The sequence below is a fragment of the Periplaneta americana genome, chromosome 8 (assembly GCF_040183065.1).
Source record: "Periplaneta americana isolate PAMFEO1 chromosome 8, P.americana_PAMFEO1_priV1, whole genome shotgun sequence".
Classification (NCBI taxonomy): domain Eukaryota; kingdom Metazoa; phylum Arthropoda; class Insecta; order Blattodea; family Blattidae; genus Periplaneta; species Periplaneta americana.
The window spans coordinates 69110758-69131690 of record NC_091124.1 but is presented as its reverse complement, the minus strand read 5'-3'; the positions used below and the strand labels follow the sequence as shown (position 1 = coordinate 69131690).

The 20933-nt window shown below is 33.2% G+C and overlaps 1 protein-coding gene across 13 annotated transcripts in view; it reads right to left on the bottom strand.

The window, feature by feature from the left end:
• Pkc53E (Protein C kinase 53E) overlaps positions 1 to 20933 on the bottom strand; it is a 1131865-nt gene that overhangs the window by 40280 nt on the left and 1070652 nt on the right. For all 13 annotated transcript variants that reach the window (XM_069833060.1, XM_069833059.1, XM_069833063.1 and 10 more), the window contains 3 exons: positions 9781 to 9954; positions 4969 to 5060; positions 2512 to 2713 (listed from right to left, as the gene is read on the bottom strand). In XM_069833060.1, coding sequence (XP_069689161.1) covers positions 2512 to 2713; positions 4969 to 5060; positions 9781 to 9954 — 468 coding nt within the window. The remainder of the gene's footprint in view (positions 1 to 2511; positions 2714 to 4968; positions 5061 to 9780; positions 9955 to 20933) is intronic.

Here is a 20933-nt window from a genome sequence, read left to right as displayed (position 1 = left end):
CTCAATCCTACTCAGTATGCAAGCACAAGGTGATCACTTATCTGTTGATAATAATGTACAGTTGAGTTATTCATTTAAAGTGTTCATATTATCAATAAGATTGTACAATAAATTATTTCGTTAAAATACGAAAAGTAACTACGTGTACGTTTTGTGTACATACCATGGGAATAAGTACATGTAAGTAAAGTATCCATGCTTTCATTATGTGACTTGTCACTATCAATCTTCCATTTTACTTTCTGGAAAATATTTCTCGGTACCATGGCCTCACAATAGCTTCCACAATCCCAGAAAAGCGGAATAAAGAATCCGAAATTTTCTACATTTATTAATATAGTTAATTTTCGTGATATAAGAAAGAAGACACTTGGACGTATCTATTTCTTAATTAGCCTAAAAGACGGCTCCTAGGGGAAGAGGAGAGGTGAATTTTTCCGATATTTCATTGCTTAGATTTCTTCTGATATAAGGTAAGCTACAATAAAATTGATTCCAGAGTTATTCTGTAAACTATTAAGGATGAAGAGCAGGGCGAAACTAGACTTTGTCTGAGACAGAACATGTTCCCTTTCAACAAGTGATTTATGTTGATGACCAACTTATAGGAAATGTAAGATGGAGGCCGAATCATCACCTCACAATATTTTGCTGGAATGCCCAGTCTAATCAAAATCAGACATCGTTATCTCGGGAAACATGTTGTCTCCCGAGAAATTTCAGGAAATTAAACCTAGTAGTATCGCAAAGATAGTGTCACATTGCGGTCTTCTGGGTTGATTTTCAGCTCATGGGTTGCACAATGGGTCATTTGTGCCTAAGTGCTAAAGTAGAAGCAGGGTTTAAGCCACAGTCGCATTTGTCGCATTTTCCTAGTTGACTTCTAAAAATGCAGCAAACTTCCTATGTAAATGTGCAAAAATTCGACAACCACATTGGACTTCAGAAACGAAGTTGGTAATGGAGAAAATGAAATCAGAGATGTGTTTGAACTAATCTGAATTTAAATGAAATGCTAATGGCATGGGTATGTTAAAAAAGGTATTGAGCAATAGATGTTCGGGAATTGATTTCAAAAGTTGGTGCAAATCATGTAAGTTAAGTGAACAATTTCTTCTAATTGATTTATATAATTCCATCGCACACTGTGAGCGAGGATTTAGTTGCATGAACCTTGTAAAAATTGGAATTAGAAACCGCCTTTCAGTAACAAGAGTTAGCACTCTGCTAACAATAAATCTTGAAGGGCTTACTAGTAAATAATTTCAATGTTTAGAGTGCCCATAAAATAACGTACCGTATTTCAATGTGAGGTAAATTCAGCAGTAATTAATTCTAAACATACCTAAGTCTAATGATTTACTTACATAAGCATATCGAGAGTGTGATAAGATGGATTGAAAGTAATAAAACTCCAAGAAACAAATTAGATACTGTAACTTTTGTGTCTGCACACTTTTATTAATTTTATCTTTCTGGACAAATATCTCATAATAGTGCACAAGCATTTCGCAATTTGCACAAATATAATTTGTCACTTGTGCATTTTTGCGACAATTATTTAATTTCTAGCTAAAACCCTGAGTATAGTATAAATCCTTAAATTAGAAGAAAAAGATAGTGATTTGTGTATTGTAAAGATGATGGATAATGGTGATGTAATGTCACTAGTAATTCATAATGACGTATCCATAGGATAGTAGTTAAATATAACATTTGGGTTGCATTAAAAAAGTATTGATTATTCAATCTATCTTAAATAAGAAGCAATTAATTGCAATCCTCGTCATTTAATAGAGTTAGTATTTGCGATAATGATGGCAGATTTCATGTCGTTGTTATACCAGTATATGACTGAAAAATGAAAGTCGAAAGTGAGTACAGCTTAAGTTAGAGCTTCATTTAGTGTTTACTCATCTTTCATTGTACATTTACACATTGTACGTGGACATTCTCATGCTCAATGACGTGTAGGGCAATAATGAAAATAATGATGACAATTATTCTTTCTGTCAACATTACTGGCAATGAGAGACTAGCTTAAAATAGGATTAATTACATCACATATTCATTATATGAGGTCTCGCCACCCTCATTGAATATTAATTATCTCCAATAATAAATAAGAACAGCGACTAGCAGAATTAAATTGGATAACACATGACCAGTAAATTTTAACTGGCAGCCTTTCAGTTTAGGGCAAAGGTTTTTTATTGCCATAAATCTACAATACTGGATTCTTGGCTTTCTTTTCCTTTATTAAGGATTTTGATAACTCTTACAACATGGGTACCAGTAGGCCTAGGTAGTTTTGAAGTCGTGAATGACAGATACGATAACCATTCGGCCACTGATGTCGTCTGTGCTATAAGAAGATAAATGTATAGGCCTAAATATTCAGTTTTAACATTTTTTGAGTTAGTTAAACAAAAATTACTTGCAAGCTGTCTTGGAAGAAAACGTGAATTAGTAATAATAGGAGTTTATGACAATTAATGTGAATATGCAAACCTCTGGAGCAATGTAATCTGGTGTCCCACAGAAAGTCTTGGTTGTTTTATCACCAGTAATTCCTTCCTTGCACATTCCGAAGTCGGCTATCTTAATATGACCATCCTGATCCAGCAATACATTATCTAACTTCAGATCTCGATACACAATCCCACGAGCATGAAGATAGAACAATCCTATTGCAATTTCAGCGGCATAAAATCTGAAATAGATAGATGATTAGAAGTTTATGTCAGAATCATAAACAAAATCAAGTTACCTTACAATTTAAAATACGATATATGGTATAAGAACATTAGGTACGGTACCGTACATTTAATACATTTACATATTTTTCAATAATAATAATAATCTATAGATAATTATTTCTAATAATTTAAAATACTGGTACTGATTTTTATTAAAAACATTAGAATTGAAATAATACAAACATCTCTTTTACATAAATTTGTGCAAAATAAATTGCATATTGTCAGCTTATTCTAAAACCTCGTACATCCAATTTTTCTTGAATGTCGAAATCTGTGTATATTTTCAAAATGCATCTGCTGATAACACTTCGTAAGCCTGAAAATGCTTCTATATTTTATCAATCACTTGCTAGTTCGGTTATAAAATGAATAAGAAGTTATTTTGCTCTCTTATACAATTTCCTCAAATGCATTTACCAGGTTTTAAAAGTAAGTCAAGGATATATTCTATCTAGATACTTCAACAATACAATATTCATAAATGAAGTCAGATATCTTACTTTTTGAAATTATAAAAAACACACTGTGTTTCAAAATTAATGGTAACATGTTCATATTATGATTATTAAGCAGGCCTATCGTAAGTATTAATGATACTATACAATAATTTGTTTAAAACACTCTTGAGGTTTTTATTGGCAAATTATAAACACACAATGTGAGAACCCCTTGCACATCAACATCAACACGATAGTTAAATTCACTGCAATTATACTAGACTTCAGCCCAGTGATAATTGTACTGGTATGTAAAATAATATAGATCGAATTACAAACAAACAATAGGAATGATAACGAACCCCTTTAAACATATTATATACAAACAATACAACACATAGCTCTCCCTAAAAATATTAACATTTGGAAGAAGACTCTCCATCACTTTCGCAGGTAATTTATCAGCTACTGGTACCGTTTTATTCATGAAAGAGAATTTCCCTACATTTATCCTTTGCTTGTCCTCTTGTCTTATGCAACTGGTAATTTTTTCCGATATAAAAAAGTATTTTTTAGTTTGCTACGAATGTCACTCCAGGTCGGTTTTCTTGAATATGCCTTAAATAGTCCGCATAATCTTGCCCAACGTGTGCGATTCACAAGACTTTCCTATTTGTTATTAGCTATCCCTGTCATTTCGGAATATTTTTCAGGTCTTGTTTGTCTTGTTCAGTGTGTAAATTTGTCCCATTCTCATTGATCCCAACATGCCGAACTGTATTCCGTAATTGGGAGGACTATAGCGCTATATGCTCTCGCCTTACAGATTTTATTTTGTTTTTTTCAGTACCCTCATATAAAATGAAGTGCTTGCCATGCTTTCTTGCCACACTCTCTCCAACATATCTTTATTTATGGATGGAATTGCAGCAATGATCTGATGGAAGGTCTTAGGCTAGGGGTGACTCATTAACTGCATTCTTCACATACTCCCAAAAAAGAAGTCACATGGTGTCAAGTCTGGTGACTTGGGAGGCCAAGGGAGACAGTCCAGATCAGCAGTGGTAGCCTGTCCAACCTAACGATGTGGTAGATGATCAATTCGGAAATGTTTATGGAACAACCTTTGGACAGTACCAGTCCCATTATTACTGAATTTGTTTTCACAAGCTGCAGAACACAAAACAACTTATGTTATGGAGTTGCCATTTTTCAATAAGGTCTCCCACGACAAAAGAAATAATAATACATGTACCATGTTAATGTCTCAATAATTATCATCTGGAAGTGTTATCATAATTTTCAAACACGTGCTTATTTTTTATTTGAGTGCCTAGTAAAGCATTTAATTTATGTATATCTTTTGAATGACAATTTGAAGGAAATGAAACTACAAATAGAAATACCATTGGTTACATGACAAAGAAATTGGTTTTTGTGAACTATACCACAAGATGTATATGAAGAAAGAATCATGCTCTGATAGGCCTACCTGCTTGTAATTTAACGGTCCTTTTAAGGAACACAATACTCGAAGATGATGAGGTGATGATAGACGATTATATGAAGCAACTGTGGAAAATAATGTCGGTACACATTGAAGTATTCGGAGAAAATTCGCCCAAGAGTCACTTTGTCCGTCATAAATCTTCTAGGGATTTCACTTTGTTTCTTTTGGTGATAAACTGTTACCGGTACCTATTTAACTCACTAAGCTACAATTGGCTCTGAAATCACTGATCTAATTTGATAGTTATCTATATACTTACACAGCTACTGGTTCTTTGAACTTTCCACACTGCTGGATTTGAAACATGAGGTCACCGCCATTAACATATTCCATTACAAAGTAGAGTCGGTCCTGTAAAAGTACAGCAATTATAACTATACATTTATTGAAACAGAATACTAGAGTACTCCCTGTAGTTTACATTAAGTAGATTAAAAAAAGGCATATGACTCGATTAAGAGAGACTTTTATATAATATTCTTATTGAATTTGGTATTTCCAAGAAACTAGTTTGATTAATTAATATGTGTCTCAGTGAAACATAGAGCAGAATCCGTATAGGCCAGTTTTTGTTAGATGCTTTTCCAGTGGGGGGGAAAAAAATGCGAAATTTGCGTTTTTTTATGGAAAATACTTAACATTAAAACTAAACCTTGGATCCAGAGCAATAGTTACAGTCGCTAGCATTAAGGTAAAAAGTAAAAAATGTGTTCATTTCTTCAAGAGCCAATTTAACTGTGTTGGGTTGGACCTAAAAAATTGTCTGGCAGCGATAAAAAGAAGGAAGCTGTAGAGGCTACTGGATTGTTACATCAGCTAGAAAAATTTGACACCTTATTTTATTTGGTATGTTTAGACGATATTCTTGCTCTTGCAAATTCATTATCAGAAGTACCTCAGTCTCCAAAAATGGATATTAGTAAATGTTCGTCCTTAATTAAGGCAATGATATAAAACTTTTCAAAGCTCTGAAACGAAGAAAAACTCGACAATCATGTCAAGCACAAGGCTTTGTAATCTAGCAATTCTATCCATTGAGAGGGAGAAAAGTTGGGATTTGTTGAAGGACCCATTATCAGCGATCGACAGATTCGTTGCTAGGAAATCTTGACAGCTCCAATTCACCTTATGAAGTATTTGTATAGGTATGCCTTGCATTTATCATAATTTTGTATGTTATTAAATTAGACTTTCGAGAATGAGTTTCAAGACAGTTGACGGCAGCAGCATTGTCACGAGATGGGTCAGGTATTTTCTAAACCCTGCATATCTGGCCCACCCAAAATAATTACTCTGGCTACGCCACTATGCTTTTACAATTCACTGTGGGCTAAAGCAAGAAAATGCACTATCACCTTTACTTTTTAACTTTGCTCTAGAATATGCCATTAGGTAAGTCCAGGATAACAAAGAGGGTTTGGAATTGAACAGGTTACATCAGCAGCTGTCTATGCCTATGACGTGAATATGTTAGGAGAAAATCCACAAACGATTAAGGAAAACACGGTAATTTTACTTGAAGCAAGTAAAGAGATAGGTTTGGAAGTAAATCCCGAAAAGACAAAATATATGATTATGTCTCGTGACCAGAAAATTGTACGAAATGAAAATATAAAAATTGGAAATTTATCCTTTGAAGAAACGGAATAATTCAAATATCTTGGGGCAACAATAACAAATATAAATGACACTCGAGAGGAAATTAAACGCAGAATAAATATGGGAAATGCCTGTTATTACTCGGTTGAGAAACTTTCGTCATTCAGTTAACAGAAGTTAAACTCCTTGGTATCTGGATTGATGCAAATTTGACCTGGGAAATTCATATAAATTACTTATTGGGAAACTGAGTTAGATGTGTAAGGCTATAAAATTATTTCTGGTAAGTAAAACGTATTAATATATCCGGTTGTCTCATAAGTTATTCTCTTTTATTGTAAGTTCCATCGCTATGAACTATCCAGTAAACGCCTGAAGACACTATACACGCTGTACAGCTATGTTATTGAAGTTATCGAAACACCTTTGCAAGACAGGGTTCAACAACCAGACCCGCTGTTGGATCCGTCAGTTCGTGTTTGTGACTGACCTTGGATGCATCAGTGTGGACTTGTTAACGGTGTTTGGAAACATGGAAGATAAAAAGGAACATTATCGGCATCTTATGTTGTTTTATTACAGCCTCACAAACCAAAATGAAAATTTGTGCTGTGTATGGAGAAGATGCAGTGTCGAATTGGGTATGTCAAAAGTGGTTTTCTCGATTTAAAAATGGGATTGTGTTCCTAAAAGACAAATCTCGCACAGGACGACCTGTGGTTGCAGACATGGACAATATAAAGGACTGTATTTGAAGCAATCCACGGACAACAATTCCGAAGATGGCGCAGGAGCTGAATATATCTCGTGCTAGTGTATCCAGGCCGAGTTATCTCTCTTCTAACTCATTAATCCAGGCACTTAAAGAGGCTTTGTTACCGAAACCTTTGTGATATATGGGTTCCGCACGAAATGAGTGACTGGAATTTAGTTCAGAGCGTTTCCATTTACGATTCGTTATTCCGACGCAATCAAAATTATGATTTTCTGAAACGGCTGATAACAAGCGACGAGAAGTGGATAGTTTATGACAGCATTCGAAAGAGACAATCATGCCGTAAGAAAGGTGAGCCCCCACTACCAGTTCCTAAACCAGACCTTCATCCCAGGAAGGTTAGGTTGTGCATTTGGTGGGACTGGAAAGGAAATCTTTACTATGAATTTCTTCTAACTGGTGAGACCATCAATTCCGAGAAATACTGTTCTCAGTTGAAGTGACTGAAGATAGCCCTTCAAGAGAAAAGACTTGAATTGGTAAACACTGAAGGAGTAGTCTTACACCATGACAATGCCAGACCACATACTTCAATGACGATCCGTAAGAAGTTGATGGATTTCGACTGGGATGTGTTACTCCCTCCACCCTTTTCTCCAGACATTGCCCCATCTGAATACCATCTATTCTGATCCCTGCAGAATTTCCTGAATGGTAAACGCCTCACTTCGTTGGAGGAATTCTGGCTCAACATAGAAGAGTTCATCAATCAGAAAACGCCAATGTTTTGGAGAAATGGAATTTATAAGCTTCCAGAAAAACGGCAATATGTTGTTACTAACAATGGGGTATACTGTGGGAAATAAAGTTTGTTTATTAGAATACAATAAAACGTACTATCCTACTTTCTTTGGTGTGATGACCTTGTGTTTTATGTTTTTGTCCATACCCCACCCTAGATTTTCGGCAACTTCTCTGTCGTGCCTGTGCCGTGGATGTGCAGAACCCTCAGGCGAAAAGCAAACGAATTTATGAGACAGCTGGATAGTCTATAACTTTTAAGAATGGCTTATTTTGGGCTAGTTTGAACTATAATATCATATGGTTCCGGGAATTCATTTTTGGGGATCTTCATATAAGATATTGGAAATACTTAAATTTCAAAAGAGAATTCTAAATGTACCATAATGTAATGACTAAATTCTATATTTGTTCTCCATGCAAACCCATTTTTCCTTAAATTGAGGTTATTACCAGGTCTATATATTTGTATATAAGGAACTCGTTTATTTTGTAGGCCTACATAAAAAAAACGCTTGAATTGAAAAGAAACTCTGCCTTCTGCCAACATAAAAAAATATTACTAACAATTTAGATTACAATTCTCACAGAATCTTTATAAGTTTAAGCAGTGTGTCTCACAGAGGTATCGATATTGTACTCTATAACAAGTTACTGTAGCTACTACAATTAATAAATTACACAACAAAACTTTTACAAATAGAATTTGAAATGATATATTCTTTTAGAGTATATCAATTTTTTAGTACATCTTGATTATACAACTTTTAACACTATATCACTTCGCAATATAAATTATATAGTTAATTAACACGTGAAAGCTTATATATACACTTTATATTCCGAAATTTATAGTGTTCAAGAATTTTTGAATTCATTACTACTTGCATAATCTTTTGATATACTGACGAACAATATCATTAAGGGGTTAAATACAGCTTAAAGCAGTAAAATTTTGGAAATATTCAACATTTTTTTTCTCCATTACTGTATCTTGTACAATAATGAAAATTTTTATGTGTAAAACACTGTCTTTCTGTTATATGAAACAAATATTTTCACGATTTAAAAAAAATTACATTTTTTTTTTTCAAAATTCAGTTCACTGTGCAGTGATAAAGCATTTCCCACATAACTAAAAAACTATTCAACATTCTGTGATGAAATTTTTTATGTATTTATGCATGTCATATCTACAATATGATGTAAGATCACTTCTCTACCTTTGATAGATTGTCTGATAAAAAATAAATCCATTTAAAAATGGTCAAATATTAGTATTTTCTTCTAATATAATATAAAAAAATATTATTTATTAAGGAATGTAGTTGAAAGAGCATGATATTGTAAACATGAGTTCCAGGAATAAAATAAAAGAGAGAGAACATGAAAAAGTTAACAAGTTTATGAGTTATGAGGGAAACACATCATCACTGCACAGTAAACTGGCACCATTTTGAATTTTGAAAAAAATATATAAATATTTTTTTTAATTGTACAAATATTTTTTTCATATAGCAGAAGTACAATGTTTTATACATACCAATTTTCATTATTGTACAAGATACAGTAATGGAGGAAAAAAAATGTTGGATATTTCCAAACATTTAACTGCTGTAAACTGTACCTAACCCCTTAACCACAGAGTCTATACACTTTCTTTTTATGTTTCGTAATTGTTTTATTTGTATATTATCTTTATATTGTAGATGTCGGTTTGGTATTATATTTTTGTATACTACGACGAATAAAAGTATTCTACAGTACCGTATTTAATTATCCATATTCAAAACATATAGGCTAATTGACTTGGATATGTTACTGTAGCAGCTTGCAACAATAATATTTATTTTCAGTACTGGCACAGCTCTAATTGGAATTGTAAGTAATCAAGTGTGATAATGAATTAATGCCTGCTCACATCGCTCAATGTAATGCTGACAGATGGCTACCTACCATAGTCTGAAAACACGAATGTAATTGCACGAGAAATGGTGGTTTTGCAGACAGAGCAAGCACTCTCTTCTCCACCATGGTGCACTCCACATCATCATCCTGAATGATTATATCCTTCTTGAGAATCTTGATGGCATACAGTTCATCAGTTCCTTTCCTCTCGGCAAGCATTACCTGAAAATAAAATTTATCTGAATATAATCTTATTAGCTGAATGCATAAAACGAACTCAAATATAAATAAAAATGTTTTAATTCAATAAGAAAGTAATGTGTGGTTTGGTTCATGTGTAGGCACCTTAAAGATTTCTAGTATTAGGCCTAACTTAAAAGTAAATTTACTGACACAGTTAAAAAAACTGTATTTGTTAGAGGCTAAGGTGAAATAGGTCCTGAATTCAGAAAACGCCACTGACATCGTATGTGAATCTTAAATTGCAGAAACCCCACAAGTCACAATTTTTCTCAAATTCAGTTTTTCATATGATTGTAATAGTCATACATAGGCCTTTCAAGTGATGCAGAAACCCCACACGTCCAGTGCTCAGTGTAGATTTCACAGTGGCAATAAGTTACAGTGAATTGCAGGAACACCAAAAGTCCAGGGCATTTGGAATTTTTCAGAAACTAAGAAAATTTTAGTTTATGCAAATCTGGCTTTCAGGTAGTAGCTTCCTGTGAAGCAGGTTTGAATAATTTCAAAAGCCAGATTTGCATAATATATTCGCTACTGGAGGTACGTTAACAGAAAACCACAATTTAAGTCGCACAGTATTCGTGTGCACTCAAAGTTGGGTTCTGGCGTCTTGTCAGCCCATTTGAGTTGTGTGAATATAAGGAGAAATTGTGACGGTGCCGTGTATAATTCCTGGGGTAGCTCAGTCGGGAGAGCATTCATGTGCTAAACGAAGGGTCCCGGGATTAATACCCGGCCCCAGAACAATTTTTCCTTGAAATTATTAAAAATTTTAGTTTGTTTTATATATATAATGTACCGATTTAAAGGAATTTGAAGAATTAATTGTTATTCACATCATTTTGTATTTTTGTATTTTTGTGTATCTTTTTCAATTTCTTGATTAAAGTACACATTTAAAGTTGTTTATAAGATAAAAAAAAATGTTCTCCTCCGTTTCTTTCACCTAAAATTGTTTTTCATAAATAAAATTTTTGTTACCAGTCGTGAATTGCAGGAACTTCACATGTCCAGACAATTCAGATTTTGTCCACAGAATACTAAAGAACACAATTAAACTTCATGTATGTCAAACACTAGAACTTATTATGATGTTTTAATGAAAAAATAGTCACTTCAAAATACCAAACACTTTTGAAGATAGGTAATCAGTTTTTTGTGTCTCCTCAAAAATTTTCTCGGATATGTGGGTTTCTGCAATTCATGATTTGTATATTTTTATGCAAATAATAGCTCCTTAATTAACCCCTTAGATAATAACCCCTTTCTGTTGGGTGTAACAAACTATCCAGAGATTTAGATTTGAAAATGGCGCCCCTGGCAACACATATTTTTTGGTGACTTATATAATTTTTAAAACTTTCGTCCATGATTATCTCCTTCATTGAGGTACATTAATGTGATAAAGGGATATGAAATATTTGATTCATCAAATATAATTAAGCATTATTTGAAATTTTTATATACAAAAATATAATTTAATTACTATACCATATTAGCTTCACAATGAATAAGATACCAATGAATAAGAATTTATGAATACTATTGAAGAGAAAAATTGCAGTCAGATTTCAAGCAAACACTTGCTTTGTTCGTCTAATAAAGTTTTAATTGCCTGTAAGATGGGTAATCTAGGCATAAAGATTTCCGCTGAAACTAGTCACTAAGGTAAAGTACCGGTACCATAATAGTTTCATTATTTAACACAGTGAAGGTGTGAGAGTTGTTAGTTAGACAAGTTGAAAACCATATCATTAGTGATTAATTTTCATTATGTTAATAACATCAGCCATTTTGCGCCTCTCATGGCCAATCAGTTCGCCAGCCTGTCGCTATGGCCCTATGTGTATTCATGTAGAAGAACCTCTTTTCAGCAGTGTAAATTAAAATGTAAATATTTTAAATTTCGAAGTGACTTAATCAATATAAGTTAAGGCAGAATATTATGCATTTGGATTCAAATGTGCTCTTAGATAGTGAATTAATTAACATTTAATATGTTTTATGTCTAGCATAGCAATTTGATGATCTTCATTAATTGTGTGAATTTGATTATTAAATAGCCCAGTAAGACCACAGTATACTATGGTGGATAGACGTGATATCAACTATGAACATTAGACCAATTTGTCATTATGTGAACACAGCTTGACTTTTCGGAAGCATAAAGGCGAATCAATGTCCAGACACAATTACTGTTTTTATTTATTATCAATAACATATTTCTATGCATTGTCAATATAGCAGTTCGACGAGATTCTGTAGGGTACATGGAATTATTCAAAGTAAGAACAATTTTATTAGAAATCGCTGAAACTTTGTTAAAAATAAGATTTACATATAAATATAATAAAAAAATCCTATTTAATTGTCAAAAGAATGGACTCAGTTTATGTAAAAGGCGATTAATGTATAATTAAAATAATGGCAGCCATATTATTAATAAGATCGGAAATCAAGATATACTAATAAAGCCCATACCACAAACCATTTAGCCTACAGTTATAATCCTCAAATGTTAAAAAAAAATTGTGCATCACATTCATAGTGACAATGAATAAAATAAATAATCGTATGCACAGATAAAACTATTATTTCAAGGACTAAATAAAAGAAAAAATCATTACGGTATCACAGAAGATTAGCTTAAGTAACTTTTATATGTAAGATTCCAAAATAAACTCTGCCAAATCAAGTGAAATTAGAAGACAGACATAAACATAGGCTAACTAAGATATGACTCAGATACCTGGGCAATAAGTAGGTTTAAACCAGATGAAAATTCAATATGTTCTAGAGGAAAATCCTGAGCTGTGTTTTTGGAACATAAAGAAGTCGACCAGAACAAATGAAGAGCTGTGTAGGCTATGGGATGAAGGTACAGTTTCACACATTAAAGAGGGAAGGACTGGATGGACAGGATATGTGATTCGGATGGCAGACTCAAATCGACCAACAAATATTAACTTACATAAGAAATATACCGGTACCGGTATATAAATTGTGGCTCACATAAAGTGTTACAAGTTAGTTTCTTTTAAATGAATCAATAAAACTAAATGCTGATTTTTCCAAATCTCTCAAACTGCGTCATGTACGGCATTCCATTGGGTCACACTCATGGGTTATGGAGGAAACTCTGATATTTTGAATAGAATGTTGGAAACTTTTTCGAATGTTCTGGTTCTCCTCAACAAATAGAACAATTTTTTTTCTAAAGTGAAGTGTTAAGAACTCAGAGCGTGTTTGAAATGAGATATAACAGGTGAACATACTAAATAAAATATAATAACAATTAATAAGCCATAATTTGTATCAATTTAGAAAATTGTAGAAGTAACGTCCATTAACATCTAAGCACTTACTAAATTCTTTTACAAAGACTTCTTCTGACATTTGATAACATATAGAGTGTAATAGTGCCAGATGCTTAGGCAGCTTTGAAAACAGATGGTTATCAGAAAGTTACTTTTTTTTGCAAAGTTTATTTCTCTGGTTCACAAAGACTATTAAAACCGTATTAAATCCCAGCAGACAGCCTGGGTTAACAGGGGGACAAGGTCGCAGTGGGGTTCTTCTCGGAGTCTCTGTTATATTCAAACAAGATGTAACTTCTTAAGATCTCACTTTCGAAAAGAAATATTTCAAATAAAAGTTCACCACGAGAAGAACCAAAACATAAAAAAACATCATTCCATTGAAAATATCAGAGCTACCATCCCGCCCCATGAGTGGGACCCAACGGAATGACGTCCATAACGCAATCTGAAAGGCCCCTTACCTCCTCTAATGAGATTAAGAAAAATCAGCATTTAGTTTTATTTATCCATTTAAGAAAAACTAACTTGTAAAGCTTTATGTACGTCACATTGTAAGCCTACTCAATACAAAATATATACATTATTATATTATAAGTAGGGAACGGATTTTAAAACACAGATTTAAATCTTTATAAAATCCAATTTAGGACTTTTAGGAGTTTATATAAAATTAACAATTAATAATTTTAATTTGAGTAAATATTTCATTTTAGATGGAATTTATGTACAAAGAACTGGTGATGATAATGACTACTACTGAACTGAAGACTCAAATTATATCAGTGAAAGAGACTGATTGCTGATTGGTCAGTTTCATTTCGCATAACGGGAATGCATTAACGCGAAAACTAATTTGTAAGCTCTCGTCCAACCTGAACAACCCACCACCCCTTTTATGCTAGGACAGACTATTCCATTTATTAATACATCTGCCTGTCATAATAGATGACCATATAGGTCTGGAAAACAATGTTAAAAAATTCATATATGGAATAGAGAGAAAAATCAATACAATAGATAGAAATCGTAGTACAATATGCAATTTAGAAAGTTTAAAAACTAAACATTATATACGGTAAATGATTATGTAAAATGCCTATGGATTTCTTTATGATATTTAAACAAATATTTTTAATATCTTGGGATGTCATATCATATTGTTTTAAAATGTCAGTAGTATATTTACACGCCAATCAACGGGCACCAAAAAACAAACCCCTCATCTCCCATGTGTGATCAATTGCATTATATCTCTAACTCAAGTGAGGAACACATGGACGGTAAATGACTTGTTTTTCTTTATCAACCGCTAAGGCTTGAAATACATCCTTTTCGAACCGTACAGTTGGGTCCAATATTACTGCCTTCGGTTCCAGAAATTAGGTAAAATCTTTTTCCCTCTCCTTCTAAGCCAATATGGGATGAACTTGCCAGACCAATGTTTGTCTGAAAGATACATTTTTTTTTACATTTTAAATAGCATTTTTGTAGCTTTTTGGGCATTTTAGCATTTTTAGTACCCGGCAATTTTTATTTTCAATATACCCACAATACTAAAAAAGGCGTTTTCTAGGAAAAACATAGGTTTCAGGCATTTATAGGATAGGTCCTATGCAATTTTAATGGGGAGATCCTATGTACATGAAACGTAGAGATATCTGAATAACATACGTCTAGAACGTAGCAAACAAAATAGGTAGGGAACTAGAAATCCATTCCCTAATTATATGTATTATATGCACGGGTAAAATTCCAAATTATTAGTAGGCCTATGCATGTATTTGCAATTTTGAAAAGTACATAATTTTCAACTAGACCTATAGTTTGTCTTATCTCGAGTTGCCATTCATCACAATTCTATCGAGACTTTCTCGATTTTGTACATAAAATTAAAACAAAAATAAAAAAGCATTTTTATGAACTCCCAAGTACCTAGCGGATAAAAAAATTAAGGCTCTGATGAAGGTTAGCTAAGATCGCGAAGGGGTATGGTATGGTATAGAATGAATTGTGGGTGGAGGATAGTACAGGCGCCAAATCAGTGGCCATATCCCAATTTTGGCGAGAAAAATCCAGAAAATTTTGCCTGAAGCCCTCTATCAGGAAGAGAGTTCTTTTGCATGCTGGAAACCTATGACGGGACTTGCAGCTTTAGTCCCTTTGTGAAGAAAGTTATGATAAAGAATTTTATCGCCTTTAGAAATTAATTGTCCTTGGTCGAGTTTGGAACCTCAGATTCAATGGTAACCACTAAACCAATGAGGACGACCGACTGCAATGGGGAAAGAAGTTGCAAGAATTATTTATTATTTTTCCATTGTTAAGTGAATGCTTGTCTCCAGTTTTATACAGCAATAAGAACATCTGTATTTTAACTACATCTCAAAATAGACAACTGGAAGCACTTTGTCACTAACAATTCAGTCGCTATAAACTAATATTACCTTCCTTTGTGGTTGAGTTGCTGTAGTTATAATATCAGGCCCAAAGAAACAGCTAAATGCTTTACTGGATTCGCCGTTAGGAGAGATGCAGAAGAGCTCATGAACTAATATCCATACATATGAGTATTTCGGAACATAACTGCTCCAAATTTGTTGAAAATAGTGATACTTACTATGAATAGAATAGTAATACTGCAGTTGAGCGCGTGTTTTCAATAATAGAAAACTTGCAGACAGATGAAAGAAAGACTGGAAGTTCAAACTGTGAACAGTGAACTTCTTGTTAGATTGAAGTACATGATAAAAGGTATGGACTTTCATTGGTTTGTTTCCAATGAAAATAACCCTCTGGAGACGGTAACTAATGGCCACAAGTAGGCTATACAATTAAACACAGGAAAAGGAGTAGGTAAAATATGTTACAACTAATGGCTTTTGGAATAATTTAGGCTGCGGAATTTTTTTTAAATTAAAAAATAACAAACTTTAGTGACAAGCCATGTGATAACTTTCATATCTCTGAAGGCCATCAGACGTTTGTAGCCAGGTGAATTTAATTGAGAGGCGATTCTTTCAAAAGCCTGCTGCAGTAGTTTTGCTAGGACAGAAGAAATGCTATCTAATATAAATAATGTATCATACATGAAACAGTGATTATTCTTTTATGCTCAATGAAATAAGATAGAAAGACCATTCTTTTTGAAGATGAAAATACCAAGAACGTTGTACAATTTCAACATTCTGTATTCTAGGTAGGTATTTGTGATTTAACATAGCGGTACCTTTGCAACTTATTTCTGGCATTTTTCTTGTGTTTTTAGTACCGGTAACTATTATCTCGTAATTAAAACTGTTATAACACTGTAATTAAGGAGAATAATTTCTAATATGTGTTCACGTTCTTTAATTTTAAAGGGGCATTCCATGTCAAATCAACACAAAAAAGTGGACTTTTCAACCCGACCACCTCAGATTTTCATTAAATTTGGTGGGATGGTAAAGAACCTTAAGTTAAGTAATTATGTAAAATTTTAGCCCTCAATAATGCACGATATCCATACAGCAATTCTGTCAATACGAGAAAAAATGTAAAAATGTCGCATACTATGTCAATAAAAATAATTCATAACTTCTCTTCTAATTGAGGTAGAATCTTAAACTTGGGCTTATTTTAAAGCTAAGGGATCATACGTTTCAATAAAAATAGGTTTGCATCAAAGTAATGAATTCTTTATTGAATGGTCACGTGAAACACATTTTAACATTAAATATCTATAAATGCGGGACAAATTATTTCGCGAAAAATGTATATTATAGAGGTAAGAGTATTCTCTCCTTGGTGTAAGTTTCATTTTGGAAACGTTTCAGGAATATCAGTAAAAAATATATCAATGTATTGGTTTGTAGCACTTAAACACGTCTTACACCAACACTGCATGCGAGCGAGTTCGTACTTGTCTGATAAGCTGTGTCGTAGATCTGTCAGGCCGTCATGAGTGGCAGTTTATACAGTCTTCAATTTATACAAAACGTGCAATCTGTTTCAAGTGCAGTGTCGTTAGTTTTCGTAGTATGTGGTAGTTTTGTGCGATGTAATGGAGTCGCGTTTTAAGTTATAGGTCTATGTTTGCTGCAATCCCTTCGAGAAATCAAGGCATTGTAATTAGAGGAAAAATTTAAGAAGTGTTATATCGTGGATGCTTAATGTATTTCCTGATTTAAAACAGGAACAAAAGGTGTGCACTATGTGTTGCAAAGAAATAAAAATATAATATAATGCTGTTACGCAGAATCCTCATAATGACTCTAGTAATGAAGAATACGTCGACTCTACAGCAAATGTAAGTTCATTAAATACAAGTCTTTTTGACCAAGGTGTGTTCCTTATTAAACAAGAAAGGCTACAACAAGAGAAATATAAGAGACAGAAATTTGAAAATGTTGTAAAAAACAAAGTCTTCGATATTAAAGATGCCGAGGAACTAGGACCTTTCTGATTCTGAAATTTTGTCTCAGTTGCAGGAAAATTTTCAAAATGCAGGTAAAAGTGAGAAAATCACCTAAAAGCTGGAGCGTAAATAATATAAAAAAGAGTTTCTTTCAGCTTTCGAATGCATAATTCGGAAAGCCAAAGTCCTGGCAAAGGGAAAGGGAATTTTGTGTTCACCAAATCCGAAACCTGGAAAACCCTTGCTCGTGGCTGTTGCCGGTAAAGTTAAAGAATTCTGTTGTTCTGACAAGATAAGCAGAATGATGCCTGGTAAGAAATATTTGTTGTGATTAAAGAATCAGGAAGTAAATCACATGAGCAGAAATTAATTATATGCAGTGTTTAAAAATCCTAATCCTGACCAAGAAATTGTATTCTAGCTGGAGTTAGTGGACTATACTGTCTGTGTTTGTGTCCTTATCAGAATGTAAAACTTATGCCGGAAGCAATTTATTAAAGTTTCACGTCTACGTGGATTTCAAGAAAACTTTTCTTTATACTTTCCAACTTAACATTTCTTGGCAACTATGGTGTGCAATCCTCCTCATATAAATTGCTTGTTCAGGAAATGTACAGGATGTCCTGAACCATTCAAAATAAGAGAGGGTTTAGAGAAATGTTTCGTATAAAACTTCAGTGAATCAGTGACCTACAAGCAGTGGATGACGACTGACCAATCAACGCTTGAGACTATAATGAAACCCACAGACAAATTTTTCGACTGTCTCTTGGAGAAACTTGGTGATTTACTGACTCACTCATTTATATCATCTGGACAAAGTAAGTTTCTACGTGATATGAAATCATTTCTACAGCCATGCCTGCTTATTGTGTTATGCGACTTCGCTGAAAACTATTATTTCATAATCCAAGATGAAATTCAGTCATATCACAGGACTAATGTGCAGACAACCATTCATACTTTCGTAATATATTATAACGAATCGTCATCCGATACAGTCTCTATTAAAAATCTGGTAATAATTTCACACTGCCCGAAATATGACACTACAGCTGTACATCTGTTTCAAAATATCTAATGGAGTCATTAAAACAAACATCTGTAATTCACCACAAAAATGATATATTTCTCCGATGGATTCTCTGCTCAGTATAAAAATAGGAAAACATTTCCTGAACCTCACATTACATGGAGAAGATTTTGGATTTCCAACAGAATTGCATTATTTTTGCATATCACATGGCAAAAGACCTACGACGTTGTAGGTGGGACACTTAAAAGGTTTGCGGCTTGTGCTAGTTTGCAGAGACCATCCGATAAACAAATAACTACACCTAGGGAATTGTACAACTGGACAAGGTATCATCTCCCAAACATTAATACCGTTTATGCGACTAAAAAAGGCTATACTGAAGAGGAAAAAATGCTTGCTCTTCGATTTGCAAAATCCACCGCAGTGCCTGGAACACAAGTTTCATACAGTCCTGCTGTTTAGGATGGGTATTATACTTGCTAAGCAGTTTTAAAATGCAGCTGAAACAACGCAGCATCCTGTCTGGAAAGATGATCAGGCTATTTCATCTCAGCAATGAAAGGTAAGCATTTCTTACAGAACTTCAGGTTTAACAAAATCCATGTAACAATAATTTATTTCAGGTAATAATTTAAAAAATTCGAATTATGTACTACATGTTAAATTACATAGTGCCATTCAAGAATATGATCAAATATAATTAAATACAACGAATGTGTGGGACATAATTATCGCGACTTATACGGTTAGCTTACGCTTGCTGTGACATAATAATTCTTATCTTTGTAACCTATAACGATTCCAAGTTGAAACTTATCAGTTCATTATATCACTAATTGAGGCGTACTATATATTTTTTTCATTAAAATAGAACCCCTGCATTTTTAAATATGAATATATGAAAATTGTTTCACCATGTTTTTTTAGTGTAATTGAATACATGCAGAAAACAATATAAGCAATAAAAACTATCACATATTAAGAATGTATCACCCAATTTTTGTAAATTTATCTGGAGACGTTGTTGAGATATATAATTTTAATTGAAGCGGCGTGCTTACAAAAATATGATTTTTCTTCATGTTTGAAATGCCACTGACAGAAAACGAAAAGCACAGGACATATGAAACTCGGCAGTATTAGTTAGCGCGGCAGGTAAAACAAACCCTCAAATTTTGAAAGAAATCTAAGTCGGTCGGGTTGAGTGCCTTGTTGATTTGATATGGAATGACCCTAAAGTTATCCCAAGACTATGATTCGTAAGTATAAGCTTCAGGTTGCTCCCCTTGAGAAAATGGGGGAAAGATATCCGTAAGTGCCAATAGAACTTGATAATATTGTTTAAGTAAAATTTAAGGACTCTATGGAAAAAGGAAAAGGAGATAGATGACGAAGATAATGCCCTAAAGAAACTAGCTTGTGCTCATGAGTTTAACATATAGGCCTACATTAAATTTACTTTTTTCTTACCATTTTTTAGAATGAAATTTCACGATGAAATTATTTTTATAAGTAACGATAACAAATTTCTTGTAATTATTAAGCAACACAATTTAAATGTCTGATTTAATCATATGTATTTACGATTACCAATGAAAAAAAACATTACATTTTATCTGAAGAAAAAAAAAAAAACAGGACACGCTAATGTCACAAGTGATGTGACACTCATTTTCAATTTATGTAGCATTCATAGTGTTTAAATATCATAATAACATAGAAAAAGTTCTAATATTTATATTCAAAACTGCACCCATTTTTACTTTAAAACAATTTCAAATAATACAAAATATGGAACTATTTAGGTCTACACTGTTATTTTTTATGTGAAATGTGCCGTTTTTCCAGAAATTCATTGTTTATACAAGTACTCATTCTCTTCTTTATATAGCAGGAAAAAATAATAATTATAAACTCTTTTGTGTCTTTCGACAAACACCTGTATCTGTGCTAGATTCTAAATAAAAATAATACTAATATTACTTATTTAAATTTACAGATTATAAATAAGCTGAAGCATTCCTTAACTTCCTGTCTGTTGTTACTTCTCTGATTAACAAATTTAAGCAAGGAATGTTGTCCGTTATCCAGTAAACATTTGTGGAAATCCACACAAGACAGATGTCTTAAATTAAATTTTACAAACATAATTTCTCTAACAGACTCCAGACATAAAGAGTTGGCGAGAGAGAATAGCAAGAAAATTTCT